We start from the raw sequence: 18,292 nt of genomic DNA, 5'->3' as shown, positions 1-18,292 counted from the left end.
TGAACACGATCTTTGACTACAACATGGGAGAAATATTCATATTTCCTAATCCTCGCACTCAAGACGACTGCACTGTATCTCTACTGAACACCAACAATACCTTTGCAAGGTTCTTTTTTGGCGTCGTCCCTGGTCCCAACAATACCGTTCACATTGGCCCTCCTTCTGCACTCTTTGGTCTTAATAATACTGTTAATTACACGTACATGGGTATCCGTTTTGCTAGAGGTATTCCATGCCATCACTGGTGGACGTGCACAAATCGTGAGAATGCATCCTTTACCCTGGAATATTATTTCACTGATAGTGATCTATGGACGGCCCCCTACCCTCAAGATGATGGATATGGATATGTACCAGTCCTTGTAGAGTTGCATGGAAATATCACTGATAGGATGACGGGAGAGGAAAGGATGACTCATCATCATTATAATATTCTTGATTTTAGATCTGGCTCCAATGCTGTTCCTGACTCTGCTTTTAATGTACCATTTGATCTCGTGTGTAAAGGGCGTCTCCCTGGGCAGCCATTACCTCAGTTCCCTAATGTATTCTCGTTAAATGCGGAGACTGTTTTTAATGGATCAGCTTCAACTTATCAGGTTAGACTTTTTTTATATTATTGCAGGCTCCATTGTTATAGCTTGCTGTTCACATACATCACCCATTGATAGCTATGAATGAGACAGTATAGTCATTCATAATGTGTCTGATATCTTTTTCATGATCAGTAGTACTATTCAATCCAGCAATAATTAGTGCTGTGTGTAATTATAACAACTATTATGTAGTATTGCTCGTGTGTACTCTTTGCTGGTATTATGGATAGTAATGATGAAATTGAAATTGCTAATAATAAAATAAACAAGTGTGTAGGTACATGTTTATGTAGTTGTTAAAAGACCTGTTTTTATTTTAATAGTGATTTATAGTTTTTATTCATTCGTTTGCTCTATATGTTAAACCATGCAGATTAACACCGTTCTTCTTTTATTTCAGGAATATTACGATTACTCACACCTACTGTTTCGTATTGATGGCTATGCATCTACTGATGGTATTGGACCTTTCTCAGTTGTTCACGACTTCCAAATTGGAATTCAGTACTTTTTACCGCAAGCTAACGGAACCTGTAGGGTCCAGCCCCTCAATGAGAATAACACTGCATTTGATTCGATCCGTGACAATTCCGGACATTTTTACCTGAGGAATGTTAGTAGCCTTTTTCTACTTGGTTCGCCTGATCAGTTTGTGTATGAAGGTGTTACTACTATCCGTGGCATGATGGTTGATGTGTGGCAGTCTTACCGTGATCAACAGATTATCTATAGAGGTAACTTCACTAACATTACCTACTTGCTGTATATGACAAGGCCTGGAATGAATACCGACTCTGTATTTGGCAATACTTCAGATCCTGTGTTAGTCCAAAGTAAATTCTCTGCTGTACTGAATGTCGTTGTCAATGGAACTGTTATTTCGACAAACTTGTCTTCGGTTTCTAGTATTTTTGGTATGTCACCTTCTGAGCCTCCACTGGATGCTTTTGCTACTCTCTCTTGTTTCTCACCTTCTGATTATCGTATGGTCCAGTTCCGTTTACCATTAAATGTAGGCCCAGCTAATCAGGCATTGTTTAGGTCCAATGTTCGTTCAGCTTTTATCAAATATGCCAACAGCATTGGCATGACTTTTGTATCTCCACTGCAAGTCAACAATATACAGGTAAATTAATTTTGTTAATATTAGTATTATTATTATGTTTTAAAAATTATTATTGTTGTGTAATTAGCGTGCTAACATTTGCCATAAAGCAACTTCAAGATAATTTTAAAGTCTAATTTTGATTGGGATTAGTCAACGTATTGTATGCCTGTAGCATTTTCGACAAAATACCCTGTAGTATTAATTATTGAGTACAAGGAGCTTGAGCAACTTTAAAAATTCATTAAGAATTCAATTTTGATAGGAATCAGCTCAAAATTTCTACATAGCACAAGAACATGTATATTTATTAGAAAGAATTATATAAATGGAGAATCCTCTCCTAGCCATTTTTGACAAGGGAATTACTATTACTGCAATGTCTTTTCATTACATATAAGTACTGGTTCTATGTTTTTTTGGTTGTATTTTTTTATTTTAATTATAGGTTGACACTCAGACTGTTAGTAATGCTACTGTGGTTTCATTGTATATCACTAATGTTCCTCCTAATGCTACTCAACAATGGACTTCAACTCCTCAAGCATTTGTCTCTAGACTACTTGGAGGACTTAGCAATGGAGACAACCTTCCATTCACTATAATGTATGACCATTAATTTAACTTGTTGGATCTTTACTGCATTACAGTTATAAATTTTAAAATAATATTGCCTTACTTAGAATAATTTCATCATGTAATAGGTGTGGTATTATTTTGTTTATTTTTGTAGGTTTAATGGCTCTCAGGTTGTTAATGCACAGCCAGTCTACTATAATGACACCATAGTTCCTTCCAACTGCCCTGCTCCTACTACTGTTACTGCTACTACATCTGTATATGTTACTGCCTCAGTTTCTGCTAGCTGTTCTAATATTGCCTGTCCTGCTTGTGAAAGTAATGTTGGAACAGTAGCTGGTGTTGGAATTGGATTGCTAATATTTGGTTTGATTGTTGGTGCCTTAGGTGTTCTTGTACTGTGTTGTGTCTTGCAACGCAGGAAGACTGGCAGCTTCAGTCCACCAGTTGCTAAATATGAGCGTCAAGTTGATGAATTTTCATCTTAAGTTGCTCATAACAATTTATTCCTATGCTTTTGTATTGCTGTGTTTATTAGGTCTATTATTCTTTTCCTTTTGTGTGCCCTCTTTCGATTTCTGCAGTAATTATCTTTTTATATAATTTTTGCTGCTGTATAAATTCTTCATTATGTAAAAAGATAATATTTGTACTAGTAGAGATGCATTTTCAAGAGCTATTACACATCAAAGCAGTACTTACTAACTGTTACATATTGGTGGTCAGGGACTCGGTTTCCCACAGGAGCTTCATGCAGCTTCTTGTCACTCAGCTGCGTTTGCAAAGCTTCTGTTGATGCTTAGAAATGTTCGGACTGTAATTGGCGTGAACGGACTCATTAACCATTTGTGTATAATAGTAATGCACTTTTGTAAAGCTTTTAGTAGCGGCATTACAAGAAGAATGGCTACTCGAATTGTTCTTGCTGTCCTTATTTTCTTGAGCTGCAGGGCTAAAAGTGATTTTATTCCATGCGTCCCACGCCCACCAGACCCTGAATCGTCTCGGGCATTACCGCAGATCCCCAGCCAGTATTATGTAGCCATTGAGGCAGTTCTGTTTGAAAGGAACTTGACAGACTTTGTCTCAGAGTATTACGATGGTCCAGGTGATCGTGGACGTGCTACCTTCGAGTATAAAGGTAAAAAAGTTAACACAATATTTGACTACAACCTGGGAGAAGCATTCATATTTCCTAACCCCCGCACTGATGAAGAATGCACTGTATCTCTACTGAATACCAGCAATAGCTTAGCAGGGTTCTTGTTTGGCGTTATCCCTGGTCCCAACAATACCGTTCACATTGGCCCTCCCTCATCATTCTTTAGTTTCGGTAATAATACTGTTAATTATACGTACAAGGGTATCAATTTTGCTAGAGGGATTCCATGCCATCACTGGTGGACGTGCACGAACCATGGGAAATCATCCGTTACTTTAGACTATTATTTCACTGATAGTGATCTATGGACGACCCCTTACCCTCAAGACGATGGATATGTACCAGTCCTTGTAGAGTTGCATGGAAATATCACTGATAGGAGGACGAGAGAGGAAAGGATGACTCATCATCATTATAATTTTCTTGATTTTAGATCTGGGCCCGATGCTGTTCCTGACTCTGCTTTTAATGTACCGTTTGATCTCGTGTGTAAAGGGCGTCTCCCCGGGCAGCCATTACCTCAGTTTCCTGATGTATTTTCATTTAACGCTGAGACAGTTTATGATGGAACAGCGGCTTCAACTCATCAGGTCAGATCATCAGATTGCTTTAATTGTTGTAGCATGCTGTTCACATACATTATGCATGAGACCTTACTCATTCATCAGTAGCACTACTAATCAATCCAGCAGTTGCAGTAACGTGTGTACCTGTAAAGCTGTGGTATTTATAGTTACAATTTATGTAGCAGTACCAATGTGTATGAGTATAGTAATTAGTAATGATGAATTAGATGTTGCTAATAATAAATAAGCATTGGTACTTTTGCATGTAGTTGTTAAAGACCATATTCATGGTCCTTTGTAGTGATTCATAGTAATTCCATTCATGCATTTACTCTAATTGTTGGACCATGCTGATTAACATTGCTGTCTTGTCATTTTTAGGAATATTACGATTACACACACCAATTGTTTCGTGTTGACGGTTACACATCTATGAAGTCACCTAACTCTGATATTGGACCTTTCTCAACTGTTCACGACTTCCAAACTGGAATCCAGTACTTTTTACCACAGATTAATGGAACCTGTAGCATGCAGCCCCTCAATGACGATAACACTGTATTTGATTCTACTCGTGATGAGTCTGGGCATTTTCACTTGAGGAATGTTAGTAGTTTTCTTTTATTTGGTTCGCCCGATCAGTTTGTGTATGAAGGTGTTACTACTGTTCGTGGTATGATGGTTGATGTGTGGCAGTCTTACCGCGATCAACAGACCATTTATAAAGGTAACTTCACTAGCGTTACTTACATGCTCTACATAACAAAGCGTGGAATGACTCATACTGACTCAGTATTTGGTAATACTTCAGATCCTGTGTTAGTACAAACTAAATTCTCTGCTGTACTGAATATACCTGGCTATGGAACTAGAAATTTGTCTACAGTTTCTAGTGTTTTTGGTATGTCATTTTCTGAGTCTCCACTAGATGTCTTTGCCACTCTCTCTTGTTTCTCACCTTCCGATTATCGTATGGTCCAGTTCCGTTTACCAGTCAATGTAAACCCAGCTAATCAGGCATTGTTTAGGTCTAATGTTCGTTCAGCTTTTATCAAATATGCCGACAGCGCTGGCATGTCTTTTGTATCTCCACTGCAAGTCAACACTATACAGGTAAATTAGTGTGCTTTAAAATTACTGTTTTGCAAGCATGCAAACACTCTCCTTAAAGCAATTTTAAAGATGCGTTTAAAAAATCCAATTTTGATCAGAAACTTTTTATGCAACATAAAAACATATTTGATTAAATATTGGGTACTCTGTGCTATACTACACGTAATTACTAATGTATCTTTTTATGAGTAAATGTGCTAGTTCTATGCTATTTTTAGTTTTATTTTAATTATAGGTTGACACTCAGAGCATTCCTAATGCTACTGTGGTTTCATTATATATCACTAATGTCCCTCCTAATGCTACTCAACAATGGACTTCAACTCCTCAGGCATTTGTCTTTAGACTACTTGGAGGACTCAGCAATGGAGACAACCTTCCATTCACTATAATGTATGACCATTAATTTTAATTTTTGAATGAAAGCATGTGTTTACTAATTAAAATTATAGTTAAGAATAGTTATTGCCTTACATTATTTAGTTGTATCATGTAATAGATGTAGTATTATTTATTTTGCTTATTATTGTAGGTTTGATGGTTCTCCAGTTATTAATGCACAGCCAGTCTATTATATTGACACCATAGTTCCTTCCAACTGCCCTGCTCCTACTACTGCTACTGTTACTGCTACTGTTACTGCTACTACAACTGTATATGTTACTGCCTTAGTTTCCCCTAGCAGTTCTAATACTCCCTTGCCTATTTGGGCAGGTAATATTGGAGCAATAGCTGGTGCTGGAAGTGGTTTGCTAATATTTGGTTTGATCGTTGGTGCCTTAGTTACTCTTGTATTGTGTTGTATCTTGCAACGCTGCAAGAGCACTGGCGGCTATAGTCCACTAGTTGCTAAATACGAGTGAACTATATATTCCTATGCTTCTGTATTGTTGTATTTATTAGTTCCTTATTGTCTCCCTTTTTGTGCCCTATTTTGATTTCTGCAGTAATTATCTTTTTAAAAAAATTTTTGCTGGTGCATAATTTTATTTTTTATGTAAAAAGAGATTTGTACTTGCGATGGCATTGTTAAACTATTGCAAGAGTTGTTACAGATCATAGTGGTGCACAAGAAGTTTTACTAAGTCTAAGTGTATACTCTTGGTCAGGGCTTTCCACAGGATAGCACAGCAGCTTGTCAAAAGTCAGGCCAAAATCCCTGTGGATGGTCTTGGGCCAAATTTCACCAAAAATTAAAAGGAAAAAAAATCTCAATTTTAAAAATGTTTTTGATACATATACCAGTATATGTTTTTATGTTGTGTAGACTCTAGAGCTGATTCTGGTCCAAATTTGATTTTTTTATGAATTTTAAAAGTTGCTCCATATGCTGTAAGGCTTGTCAGCTCATGAAGTATGCAGTTTAGCAGTTTATATCACTTAGCAACGTTTTTAGGAAACCTTGCTGGTGGTGGCCCAGTACTGTAAATGACTGCAATAGTCAGGCTTTAGTACAAACTCTAAAAATAGGATTTCAATCATTTCATGTATTATTATTGATGTATCTGCCAGTTCCATTGACTGGTTTAAAGTCATTAAATCATTGCATACAAATACGTACAAAGTATTATAATTATTACAATGCGAGTTACTGTCCCTTAACCAGATGACACTGTAGAGAATATGGACTTGCATCCTCTTATAATGAAACTCCTGCAATGAATAATAATGCAATTATAATTATAACTATAATACATTTCATAGTCTGTTGACTTACATTGCAAATGGAATAAGTGTTATAGCATAACTACAGAAGAGAGAAATATTATTATACCTAATCTAAATTACTAACTGGAGCTACTTACACAATTAGAGCTATCACTTGAATAACAGCTAACAAGATTGCCAGTATAGGTTGTTTCTAGTTTGGTAACAAAAGCAGTTATCCGTCATTGAATCAATAATGTGACAGTGATAACAAATGAATCTAAAATCTGACGCATTATAAAATAGAGTTTCTTACCACAGCTGCACACACAATGGCCAATATGACTGCCAAAATAAACGTTACAATAGCAACAATCTTTATAATGACCTCGGTTGTGTTTTCCTTGACGTTGGTTAATTTCTTTAACTGAGTTATTGGGCCCATTAGAAAGAAAGTACTACATGTACAACAGTGATGATCCCTTTTACCATTTATAACCCACATACCTCACTACAGCAGTGATCGTTCCAATACTAAATAAAACAGCAAATGCTGGTGGACTTGCACCTGCAATAGCACAACCCTATAATGGATACGGTCATTTAAATATTTCCAGTATACAGTTTAAGACTCTGTCTTACCACAACAATGAAAATGGCTGCAATAACCGCACAGATAATAAACCCAATGATTCGCTGTTGCCAAGATAACTTTATTCCAGTCACTTTACTTTTTACCTATCACAAAAAGAAAAAATTATGTAAAAATAACTGATAAAAAATTCAATTAGCATGCTAAAGAGTAAACAATATGTCAGAAAAATAATTAATTTTTAAAATTCAGCTTGGCCTCCCTTTATGCATTAATAATACAACACATCACTAGTATTATAGTCTATGATTAAGTAATACTGCATTTCAATTGACTTGATCCTAATGAATGGCCCACATGTGTTTACTCAATGCATTTTTGTGTTAATTATGTATTTACTGAATCTACAGAATCTGTTAGAAATCCTCTGGTATCATCTTCCTCTGGTTCTGGAATGGTTTCTTCTTCCTCATCTCCACCAGAGAAAAAGTTTTTAAGCTTTGAACCAACACTCATTCTGCCTTGCAGTACACGCCCTCAAAAAATTATCAAACCACGCCCCAAAACCTTTTAGACACACCCATTTGTTATAAAGATAATGTAATAATCAACATTTAAAATAATTACTTAAATTAACACTAAAAAGCACAACTACTAATTAATATCCACATAATAATAATCGTAATAATAATAATAATAATAATAATAATAATAATAATGATAACAATTGCATAATGTATAAATGTGCCATAGTTAGCTGCTGCTATCTTCATAACATAAACTGTCATTAATTGTTAACTCGAACCTTCCCAGGGACATAATTCTTATCAATGATTGGCTCTTGCAGGAACATGTGTAGACAGCGCTCATTCTGTGCCAGAGGGTGACCAGCAACTCTAGAACAAGATAAAAAATGTAAAAAATACCAACATTACACTTATTTATTTACGAATAATCATGTAAACATAAAATGGTAGCCGTTGTGTTGATCTAAAACATGTTCTTTTAAAACAACAACATGTACGTTATTATAAGAATGCAATTAGTCACGATAACATGATTAAATGTGGGCCTTAGCTCTCATGAAAGCCACACAAGGATAACAATCATGCTTTGAAACTAAAAGGCTGAGAATACAATAGCTACAATGTATTATTATGAATGTTGGTTTATAGTACCACAGAGCAATGCTATTTGTTGCTAAGTGAGCTAAGCAGCATGCTTTGCAACTTTAAAAATTCATAAAAAATCCAAATTCGATCGAAATCATCTCAAACTTTCTACACAACATAAGTACATGTATATGCATCAGAAAAAATTATTAAAATGGCAAATTCTCTCCTTTTAAATTTTGGCAAAATTTGGCCCGGGACCGTGTACTATAGTACAGGGACTTTGACCTGATTTTGGAGTAACTTTAAAAATTCATAAAAAATCTAATTTTGATCGGAATCAGCTCAAACTTTCTATGCAGCATAAGAGCATGTATATGTATCAGGAAAAAATATAAAAATGAAGAATTCTCTCCTAGCCATTTTTGGCAAAATTTGGCCCGGGACCGTGTACTATAGTACAGGGACTTTGACCTGATTTTGGAGTAACTTTAAAAATTCATAAAAAATCTAATTTTGATCGGAATCAGCTCAAACTTTCTATGCAGCATAAGAGCATGTATATGTATCAGGAAAAAATATAAAAATGAAGAATTCTCTCCTAGCCATTTTTGGCAAAATTTGGCCCGAGACCGTGTACTATAGTACAGGGACTTTGACCTGATTTTGGAGTAACTTTAAAAATTCATAAAAAATCTAATTTTGATCGGAATCAGCTCAAACTTTCTATGCAGCATAAGAACATTTATATGTATCAGGAAAAAATATAAAAATGGAGAATTCTCTCCTAGCCATTTTTGGCGAAATTTGGCCCGAGACCGTGTACTATAGTACAGGGACTTTGAGCTGATTTTGGAGTAACTTTAAAAATTCATAAAAAATCCAAATTTGATCGAAATCATCTCAAACTTTCTACACAACATAAGTACATGTATATGTATCAGAAAAAATTATTAAAATGGCAAATTCTCTCCTTTTAAATTTTGGCAAAATTTGGCCAGGGACCATGTACTATAGTACAGGGACTTTGAGCCAATTTTTGAGCAACTTTAAAAACCACTGACAAGAAGCTGAACACTATGCAATAATCTTATGAGAAACCCTGATCGTCATCCTTTAAATGAGACTTCAATATCAAGACATAATCCCCACATAATAATCATAAATACTGGATTATTTGGATCACAATTATCTCCTTCATTATTAATTTCTACGTGTGACTTTGAACCCTTTTAACACTTTGTTTCTTATTCACACCAATAATTATTATGATAACAGTAGGAGTCTGCAAAATGCACTATTCAGTTTCAGGCTTGTATACTATAGTACAGCCTCTCAGAAAGTCAGGGATTGTAGTATAGTAAAACTCACTTGTTTAAAAACTCTTCTAGCCCTTTTCTTCTCTCCTCAATAAAATCATCATCAAAGATGCCTGAGTGTAAAATAACCACAATCAAATTGCACGATAGTGCAAGGAGTAATTAATTGTACAGTGTGTCAAGCAAGGAAATAGCAAAGATACTACATGTACAAGCCAATACTATGAAGTTTGAACCATTCAATAGTGTGTACTGCTAATAAGGAGTTTACTTACCATCATCTCCTCTGAATGGCAACTGCCTCTTAACAGCTTTGCCAGGCAACTGAGGTACAACAATCTAGCAAAATAGACTTAATATTATATACATGTATAATATATTATACACACATTTATATATGGCCATTATAATATAATAAACTGTCTGTTTTAATGGGTAGCCTATAAGGAATATGCTATGACAATTTGACAAGTGGAGCTATTACAACGACTCCAAATATGTCAACAAGTTGAGTGTTCAGAGAACAAAGGTGAAATATTAGCAGACAGCAGTAGTCTTGTAACATTTAAATCTATAATATCTGTAATAAGGTAGCTATGTCAGCACGCATAAGGAAAAAACTATACAGCAAGTGTTTGTTTTAACTATTCAGCACACCAGCAGTCAATGACGTAAGATACGCTCAAATGTGAATGTTGTCATTTATTACTTTGCTATCCCTCTCTAGTTCCTTTTTTAACCACTCGAAATCTCTATATCGTCTCCTAACAGAGGACTCTTTTATTTTGAAGACAGGTATGTTGGTCTAATGAGGCAATACAACAGAGAACAATGACTTTTTGCAACAAGAAGTTAAGTCCTTGCCTTCATTTTGACTTCATAATCGGTGTAGCGAGTTCTAGCTAGTCCATGAGTCTCTGGATTGCTAACTTCTATTTCTAATAAATTAGCCGGTACTGCGTACGCATCGTCTAGTGTCTGCTTCTTAAAGTCAAGCCTCTTTATAGAAGTTTCTGGTGTAGAACCGGTAGCACCGCTTTTTCCATCCGCCATCTTTAACTTTGTTAAAGGGAAGGTGGGTACGCCCATAAACTTAACCATTTTTGCGCATGCGCACAACTGTTAATAAAGTTTATTCTACAGCCCCACCTAAAAATCCAAAATAGAGGCAAAATTTGAAGAATTTACTTACAAATTAAAAATAAATCAATATAAATCAACAACTGATTCACAACTGTCTCTCATTACATCACTAGAACTTGGAATAATTTCTTTCATTTGTTCATCAACTGTTTTGTGCATGCTATCTAAAAGGAGTTCTTGATCGTCTATTGTCCTGGTTGCCTTCCTTAATAGTGCACTGTACCATTTCATGTGCGATAGCTGTAGATAGAAATGATAAACAATGATTGACACAAAGCTAGCAGTAAAAATGGATAAACAAATACTGTACCAGATCTTATTAACAGATTCACTGTGATTCTTGAAAGCTACTGATAGACCAATCATGATGCACAAGTTAAACAGGAACCAAACTTCAATGATATTGTTTATTCTTTTCTTGTAAACTCCACTAAAACAATGCCCTAGTGACAGTACAATAACTAGTACTGTTTGTAGCATAGACAATAAGAAGAAGTGTGATCTAATGAAACTGTCAACTAACGTAACAGACAAAAGAATTGGTAACCTAGCCACTAGCAGTAGACCAGGCCAGAATCGATATTCATCTTTCATTGGGCCACTATAAGCATCAATAATAGGCTTGAATCGACTCCAAAGCTTTCTAAAAATCCTGTAATTTGAGAGGTACTTCTCAAGAAGAGGACTGAATAGGAGAAACAGTGTGTATGGTAAGATGAAGATAATCGACACAAACAGAGCAATTCCAAATAGTCCAGCATGTTTACCTTTAGCATATTCAACATTAGGATCCTCATACCATAAGTTCAAAACAATTGATTTGCTTGTACATTGAACTGTTACCTCACGTTTGTGCAGCACAATCACGATAGTACGTACTAGTTTGGTGTATGAGAGAAGGAAAAGTGTTGATAATACAGGAACAGCATGCGACCCCATCAGTCTTGATATTTTACCATATCTCCTACACACCTGTATAATGACAATAATAATAATCCACAAGTAAAATGGAAAAGCAAACTGGAGCAACTGTTTGACATAGCTGTCCATGCCCTTGTAAAAACAAATTTCAAACCCAAAATCTAAATTAATCCAAGATATCACTTGACTCAATACTGGTATTGTCCTTTCCCTTATAAAAACTGGCTCATATAGCTTGACAATGTTAGCATAAAACAATAGACCATTGAGTGTGCCCACTGATACTGTTAAATTGAGAGCAATCAGGAGAAGCACAAGCATTACACCCATCACTGCAAATAGAGAGACCCAAGCTATCATCATGTAATCATCATGACACTGTCCACACTTGTTTGATCCCAATAGTAGACTGTATTCACCTCTACATGATCCACACATTAATCGTCCTCTATTATCTACACATTGAGCATCAGTGTCATTCAACTTGAAGGTAACAGGATTAGGAGAACAATAGAGGAGACAGTCCTCATTGATAATGCATGCATTAGGATTGGTTGCATTAGCATTGAAAGGTGTACTGGTATGATATGTTCCAATCCACAGTAGACCATTGTGTGTAATGTTTAGAGTATTTATGTCACATGTTACATTTTCTCTTGAAACACTTTGACTGCAAGTACAAATTCCTTGTGAATTGCTTACATTGAAACCAATGGGACACTCATGAATAGTGAAATAAGACTGAACAAAGCGATAGTATTCGTATTTTTTATCTGATGACAATCTAATTTGGTATCTAGTGTAGTTTGGTTGCTTAGGTGAATATTTAATCAATGAACAGTTACTAGTAATGTAAGTATGATTGACCAATACTCCATCAATAAATACATACACTGTACCATCAGTAACACTACTCTGCTCTGCATTATATTCTAGACCAAACAAAGCCACGTTAAACTTTAAACTTTGGCCAGGAAAAATATTCTGTTCTGGTATATTGTAAAAGCAGTTGTGATACTGTACATCATTTTTAAAATTGCAATAACACAATTTATCTGGGATTCCTGATGTCTTTATGATTGGATTTGTAATATTTAGCAGAACATTACAGTCTGATCGAGAAGTAATAATTCCATACATGTCATCACCAGCTACTTTGGCAGTGTTGTTCCAAAAAGTGAAAGATACTGGTGATTCAGAATTGAATTGTAATGATTGAAATGGGCAGGTAGCTATTAAAGTATCATAATAAATCCCTCCTCCTCTATAAGATGCATAATTATCTATAAACTTAATTGAAGCTTCTGGTGAAAAAACTAGATAAGATGTCGCATTCATCTGTAGGCCTCCTCCAGTCACTCCTGTGTTGTTTCTGAATACTAAACTATTATAGACTGTTACAATTGAGCCTATTAGTATCAGTCCTGTTGATAGACTATTGGCAATAGTAACATTGCTCAAAAAAATAGAATGACAATTTAATATGTTGTTTATCATATTACCTGCAAGCTTAGTATCTATAATGCTAATGGTTGATGCCAAAAAGCTCCCATCAATGTGCAGGCCACCATTAAGATTATCAAATATTGCACTCAGTTTAATGACAATATTAAGAGCACTATTAAATCTAGTATAGCCTCCTTTGATAACTACTCCCCATTCATTGCCAAAACTTTGACTGTCTTCAATAAGAAGAGTAGAAACTAGCCGAACCCCATCAATATCACAAGTTACATTTGTGTACCTCATTGTTTCTATTCTGAGACCTATTGCTGATGTACTATCATAAAATGATGAATGAGTGACAACTGCATTAAAAAGAGATGCATGAAGGATGAAGTATATGCTACCATTCCTACTGTAATCTATCCGTTTGCTAATATTAACATGATCAATGATGATTGACAGATTGTATGATGTACTGTACTTAAGATTTATTTCAATCATTCTACCGAACAAAGAAACATTAACCAACATCAGTGAGTAATGATGCAATTTATGGTGGCATGTTTCTTTAGGTGGGTTGTATAAAAACTGCACAATTATGTTTGTAAAACTTGAAGAAAATAAGTTGACATCAAAAGCATTTGAGAATATAACATGTACACCATAATCATCAGGGCTAGCTTTAAAAGAAGAGCCAGTTATTGTTATATTTTGAGAATAGTAAAGTCTTGTGTAGCAGTTATGGAATGATACATTAGACAATGAAACGTGACTGCTGTGTTTAATACTGAACTCGCTTTTATGATTTCTGCATTTTACAATTGGAACATTGTCCACTTCCAACATTCCATGTAAAGCAATATTATCCACTGAATCAATTGTAATACTAGAGTTAATATTACTTGTTCCAATGAAGTAGAAGATTGCATTATTGAATTGAGATATATTCTGAGCATACACTGATAAAGCATCACAAGGTGTATGAGCAACTGAGCTGCAGTTATCAGATACATACAGGACCTTTATGTACTCTTGATGAGAAGAGACATCAGAGGAGCTAATGGAGAGTAGGAAAACAGCTAATAAGAGGAGACACATCTCTTGTGTAAAAAAAGCAGCAATTCAGTAGACTAATACTATGAGTGCAGACTTTTATATATAAACAGAATCACTATTGCTATGTAGTAAGATAGAAGCCTTCATGTAAAACCGTAAGTGATAGATCATACACATAAATCTGATTATGGGCAACGCCCTATGCCTTTTATGTACTTTCAAAACTATATAAATAACCACAGCTTGCCTCTGCTTGTTTATCCCAAGAAATAAAATACACTGTACCTGCAAATGCTAATCTCAATGTGACATCACTAGTCATGTCAAGAGTATAAATAATAGGGTCATGTCCATACAAAATTTTGATAAATTAATTCACACAAAACGCCCACGCAAACAAATTATAACTACTCCAAATAACTTTTAATAACTAGACTTAACTTTTAATAAGTAGCCCCACCTAGCAACCGCAGTTACAGACAGTTCTTGCAAATGCCTGGTAAAAAGAAGAAGGGAGGCAAGAAAGGAGGCAAAGGAAAAGGCGGGGGAGGTGATGGAGGCTTACCTCCACCACCTGACTTCTCTGACAGCAGACAAAGTGCTCTAGAGGCTCTTTATGCATACAGGTCAGCGCAAGAGTGAATGCTACCAAGTTGCAACTCAACTTAATCATTAGGATCACAGGAAAGAAAGACGTTATTGACATATTTGCTGAAGAAGCAGAATCTATGAAGGACAGAAATTACCAGCAAAAGCAAAAGGTGGATATAATAATGTTTCAGTGTTTCTTTAAAGCAGAGCCACAATGTGTATATATATAGAATTACTCAATTAACCAAGAAAAAGGACGTCATTTAGAAACACTGATTGAAGAAGCCAAAGAGTTTGAGAAGAAAATATCCCAGTCAGAGACAGTTGGGAGGGAAGATGTGGAAAAAGCCATGCTCGACAAACTTGATATGGTGAGAAAGGCAAGACAAGACATTGCCAACTTAGTAACGGCCATTGATGAGGAAGACAAGAAATTAGACTATGCCTACAAGGAATTATCTAGACTGAGAGACTATAAGGTAATATATGCATGAATAGACCACAAAAGTTTGAGTATAAACTGCAGGATAGAGTACAACACGAAAGAAAAAATTACATAGCTAGCATGAAGGAAGCTATGGTCAGCTGGAAAAAAGCGGAGAAAAATATTGAAGGTATCTTCCCATGCATTCATCCCTTGATGTTGATTGTTTAAGCAGAAGAGCTTACAAAGGAACTTGAAGTGTCTAAAGCTCGTGTGGATCAGAGACTTTCATTGCTTGCTGAGATGCAGAAAGAGAAAGTGTCAGAGGTAAAGGTTTACAACGACAAAAATAATAATTATTAAAAATACCGTAGAGACTACTTCTCACAATGGACAGCAGTGCTATAGGAGAGATATCAGACAACAGTTGGCTAAAGCAACAAGTAATAAATAATCACGATACAACTGTGCTGAAGGATTTTATTCTATAGATATCATTTTTGCAAGATATGGAGAAAAAGCTCCAAAGTGATGTTGACAACTTGGAGAGGCGAAACCTCGAAGTAATGGGTAGAATATATCATACGCAGCACATTGAGCTAGAGACAGCCCAGAAACTATTCTCAATACCAGGGAACCACTCAACACTAATTGACTCCAGCAGCTCTGATGCACTATCAAGAAACCCGTCCACTAACAAGGTAATGATGACACTGGCTTGCTTGCTACTACTTTATGTTCTTATACTATAGCTTTTTAGTCGTCAGCTTGATCTGGGACTGCTGTCAGTTGAAGGGAATACTTTCAATTTGAGGCCAGTCCCTGAGCACATTCGCCTTCCACCAATACTAGAGCAAAGGAATCAGAGTGTTCCTGCACAGACTTGGCCAGTAACTGGGAAAATGTTAAAAGCCATTACATGAGATTGAGAATAATGCATTATATATAATACATACTAGTGATATCAAAATTAATGTTTAATCAGTTTTCTTTTTATTACTAATTCTTGCATCATCTGGTACCATTTTGTGAATCCTGTCCCCAAACTCTGATGCCTAAAAGGTCAAGTGATAATAAGTTATGAGTGAATCAAAGGAAACTGTTAAAAAGTGTGGAATTTAATTTTTTGCATTTACCAGTTGCCCCATAACTTAAACATTCTACAATTGAAATTGAGAATTGGAAATACTGTGCACTATAGCTCATGGTCTTTAGCCCAATTTTTAGTAACTTTAAAAATTCGTAAAAATCCAATTTTGATCGGAATCAGCTCAAACTTTCTTTGTATTTGTAACGTGAGTTTATATCATGATAGGTCATTTTTAGTTGGCACATTTTTAAAGCATTAAAAACTTACATTTTTAATTCCTAGAGCATATTTAATTGACAATACTAGACCACTGACTCCCACTACAGCAAGAACTGTCCCAAATCCCAAAGCTCTCATTGCCAGGCGGGCTGGATTCACTTGACCTTGTACTGCATTCCTTGAAAAAGCTTCTGGGCTCTTTCTTCTCGCCAAACCTACTGACACACCAAATGCACCAATAAATGAGACTGCTGCAACACTTCCAACAACAAATAAAGTGCTAGAGTCACTTGGCATTATTTAGGATAATGCCACACCTATAGTGACCCACACACGTGTTGACACGTGGTTACGTGGTAAATTAAAATTAATTTTATTTCAAAAATCATCAGTGAGGATTGAGAAGCTGACAAAAATTAAAATGATCGTAATGCTAATTTGCTTTTTTCTGTATAATTTTTACCATTAATGCAATTCCAATTACCACAGGGGTTAAACCCAGGAGCGTAGAGCCAAGCACAATAAAATAACGGTTAGATTTAAGCTCCTTGTTACACTCCTTAGTATATCGGTTCAGTATATCTTCAGGTGATGTACCTACTCTGCTTGGTAGAAACTTCCTTCCTTCCTGTTCTGAATCAATACAATGACCATACAAGCCAACCATAGTGCCATATGGTAGTATACACTCAGTTGTCTCAATCTCTAAGTCATAGCCATTGTATTTAAAACCGGCATAGAGTTTCTGCTGTTCTTCAGGACAAGGTTCTGTCTCTTTGAAAACTTCATGGTTCATCATTAGTGCATTAAAGTAGATTGCACTGTCAAAGCTATTCACAGTGATGGATTGTCCTTTATTGTCTGTTAGTGCAAAATCAACAGAGCTGTGATCATCATGCGTCAAATAATATTTACGTTTCCACCATCCTCTGGGCTTAGGGTATTCCTTCCTCTCGATTTCCATTTTCGTTAAAATCTTAAAGTGTCGTTTGGCTGCACCTTTTGGTGACGTGTCCGTGTCCCCTGGCAATATAACACCAAACTGACTAGCAGCTGTAAGTATTGAAGAAACATCCTTCATACCCATACCAGGGACAATATCATTGACTCTACTGGCCACGTTAGACATTGAATCAAGTTTCTCTCTGCTCCTTTTCTCAGCTTCACAAGTAGCTGTAACTTCTAAACGTCTTCCGTCTTCTCTCACTATAGGATTAATGACCCCATTTATGAAAAACTCTACGTTTATCTCTGCATTTCTAACGTCCTCAATCTTCTTCACTGGGCTGTTCTTCATTCTTTTCAAGGAGCTCTTAGTCTCAACGTACCCTATGATGCCTAGTACCAATAAAGCGGCTCCATGGATGCCCATAGGGAATCCAAAAACCAACGTCAGGTAAATAGTATCTCCCAGCAAACCCATCCTGATTCCTGGAGGAAAGTAGCCCTTCTTCTTAGTTCTTAAAAATTAATAAAGTGGTGGGTGGAGCCACGGATCATTAAAGAAAATTAATCAAATAAATTTTATGAAAAATTATTTTGTGAATCTTACACTTTTAATTTTTAAGATGCAAATTTTAAAGGTGCAAATTCTTTGTGATTAATGGG

At 35.8% G+C, this 18,292-nt stretch overlaps 5 protein-coding genes across 7 annotated transcripts; 2 read left to right on the top strand and 3 right to left on the bottom strand.

Moving 5' to 3' along the window:
• Positions 1-6: 6 nt before the first annotated feature.
• Positions 7-6,164, top strand: LOC100639693 (uncharacterized). 3 transcript variants are annotated; one of them, XM_019995887.1, is made up of 5 exons: positions 7-353; positions 3,784-4,035; positions 4,393-5,124; positions 5,360-5,517; positions 5,657-6,164. In XM_019995887.1, the coding sequence occupies exons 1-5, from the start codon at positions 24-26 to the stop codon at positions 5,985-5,987; spliced, it is 1,803 nt and encodes a 600-aa protein (XP_019851446.1). In that variant the 5' UTR covers positions 7-23; the 3' UTR covers positions 5,988-6,164. The 3 variants fall into 3 exon arrangements, with proteins under 3 accessions (XP_019851446.1, XP_019851447.1, XP_003386281.2); XM_019995888.1 differs by lacking the exon at positions 3,784-4,035 and having other exon boundaries at positions 7-602; positions 5,657-6,113; XM_003386233.3 differs by lacking the exons at positions 3,784-4,035; positions 4,393-5,124; positions 5,360-5,517; positions 5,657-6,164 and adding exons at positions 1,000-1,725; positions 2,153-2,310; positions 2,438-2,943 and having other exon boundaries at positions 7-602.
• Positions 6,165-6,619: 455 nt separating this feature from the next.
• Positions 6,620-7,939, bottom strand: LOC109581619 (vesicle transport protein SFT2B-like). The gene is made up of 7 exons (XM_019995886.1): positions 7,763-7,939; positions 7,414-7,509; positions 7,279-7,355; positions 7,088-7,229; positions 6,930-6,985; positions 6,842-6,871; positions 6,620-6,777 (listed from the first exon to the last, which is right to left on the bottom strand). The coding sequence occupies exons 1-7, from the start codon at positions 7,877-7,879 to the stop codon at positions 6,723-6,725; spliced, it is 573 nt and encodes a 190-aa protein (XP_019851445.1). The 5' UTR covers positions 7,880-7,939; the 3' UTR covers positions 6,620-6,722.
• Positions 7,940-7,970: 31 nt separating this feature from the next.
• Positions 7,971-10,878, bottom strand: LOC100638426 (sorting nexin-3-like). The gene is made up of 5 exons (XM_003386223.3): positions 10,659-10,878; positions 10,504-10,599; positions 10,070-10,133; positions 9,847-9,907; positions 7,971-8,259 (listed from the first exon to the last, which is right to left on the bottom strand). Exons 1-5 carry the CDS (start codon positions 10,845-10,847, stop codon positions 8,151-8,153), a joined length of 519 nt encoding a protein of 172 aa, XP_003386271.3. The 5' UTR covers positions 10,848-10,878; the 3' UTR covers positions 7,971-8,150.
• Positions 10,879-14,812: 3,934 nt separating this feature from the next.
• On the top strand, positions 14,813-16,394 carry LOC100639443 (structural maintenance of chromosomes protein 1A-like). The gene is made up of 8 exons (XM_003386231.3): positions 14,813-14,986; positions 15,037-15,121; positions 15,182-15,430; positions 15,478-15,565; positions 15,611-15,702; positions 15,750-15,818; positions 15,867-16,076; positions 16,128-16,394. Exons 1-8 carry the CDS (start codon positions 14,853-14,855, stop codon positions 16,296-16,298), a joined length of 1,098 nt encoding a protein of 365 aa, XP_003386279.1. The 5' UTR covers positions 14,813-14,852; the 3' UTR covers positions 16,299-16,394.
• LOC100639568 (transmembrane protein 242-like) lies at positions 16,246-17,018 on the bottom strand. The gene is made up of 2 exons (XM_003386232.3): positions 16,733-17,018; positions 16,246-16,430 (listed from the first exon to the last, which is right to left on the bottom strand). The coding sequence occupies exons 1-2, from the start codon at positions 16,979-16,981 to the stop codon at positions 16,353-16,355; spliced, it is 327 nt and encodes a 108-aa protein (XP_003386280.1). The 5' UTR covers positions 16,982-17,018; the 3' UTR covers positions 16,246-16,352.
• Positions 17,019-18,292: the final 1,274 nt, after the last annotated feature.

This window comes from Amphimedon queenslandica, unplaced genomic scaffold, assembly GCF_000090795.2.
Source record: "Amphimedon queenslandica unplaced genomic scaffold, v1.1 AMPQUscaffold_13429, whole genome shotgun sequence".
NCBI lineage: Eukaryota > Metazoa > Porifera > Demospongiae > Haplosclerida > Niphatidae > Amphimedon > Amphimedon queenslandica.
Note: the sequence above shows the minus strand (reverse complement) of the source record. Positions and strands in the feature narration are given on the sequence as shown.

Excerpts from the sequence above, each read along its gene's own strand:
- LOC100639443 (XM_003386231.3), top strand. The coding sequence starts at position 14,853 with ATGCCTGGTAAAAAGAAGAAGGGAGGCAAGAAAGGAGGCAAAGGAAAA. Across the intron at positions 15,566-15,610 it reads AGCGGAGAAAAATATTGAAG|AAGAGCTTACAAAGGAACTT; the intron begins GTATCTTCCCAT and ends TTGTTTAAGCAG. Across the intron at positions 15,703-15,749 it reads AGAAAGAGAAAGTGTCAGAG|AGACTACTTCTCACAATGGA; the intron begins GTAAAGGTTTAC and ends AAAATACCGTAG.
- LOC100639568 (XM_003386232.3), bottom strand. The coding sequence starts at position 16,981 with ATGCCAAGTGACTCTAGCACTTTATTTGTTGTTGGAAGTGTTGCAGCA. Across the intron at positions 16,431-16,732 it reads ATGCTCTAGGAATTAAAAAT|GCATCAGAGTTTGGGGACAG; the intron begins GTAAGTTTTTAA and ends TTGACCTTTTAG.
- LOC100639693 (XM_019995887.1), top strand. The coding sequence starts at position 24 with ATGGGAGAAATATTCATATTTCCTAATCCTCGCACTCAAGACGACTGC. Across the intron at positions 5,125-5,359 it reads TGCAAGTCAACACTATACAG|GTTGACACTCAGAGCATTCC; the intron begins GTAAATTAGTGT and ends TTTTAATTATAG. Across the intron at positions 5,518-5,656 it reads AACCTTCCATTCACTATAAT|GTTTGATGGTTCTCCAGTTA; the intron begins GTATGACCATTA and ends TTATTATTGTAG.
- LOC100638426 (XM_003386223.3), bottom strand. The coding sequence starts at position 10,847 with ATGGCGGATGGAAAAAGCGGTGCTACCGGTTCTACACCAGAAACTTCT. Across the intron at positions 10,134-10,503 it reads AACTAGAGAGGGATAGCAAA|ATTGTTGTACCTCAGTTGCC; the intron begins GTAATAAATGAC and ends CTATTTTGCTAG. Across the intron at positions 9,908-10,069 it reads GCCATTCAGAGGAGATGATG|GCATCTTTGATGATGATTTT; the intron begins GTAAGTAAACTC and ends TTTTACACTCAG.
- LOC109581619 (XM_019995886.1), bottom strand. The coding sequence starts at position 7,879 with ATGAGTGTTGGTTCAAAGCTTAAAAACTTTTTCTCTGGTGGAGATGAG. Across the intron at positions 7,356-7,413 it reads CAGCCATTTTCATTGTTGTG|GGTTGTGCTATTGCAGGTGC; the intron begins GTAAGACAGAGT and ends TATCCATTATAG. Across the intron at positions 6,778-6,841 it reads ACACTTATTCCATTTGCAAT|GAGTTTCATTATAAGAGGAT; the intron begins GTAAGTCAACAG and ends TATTCATTGCAG.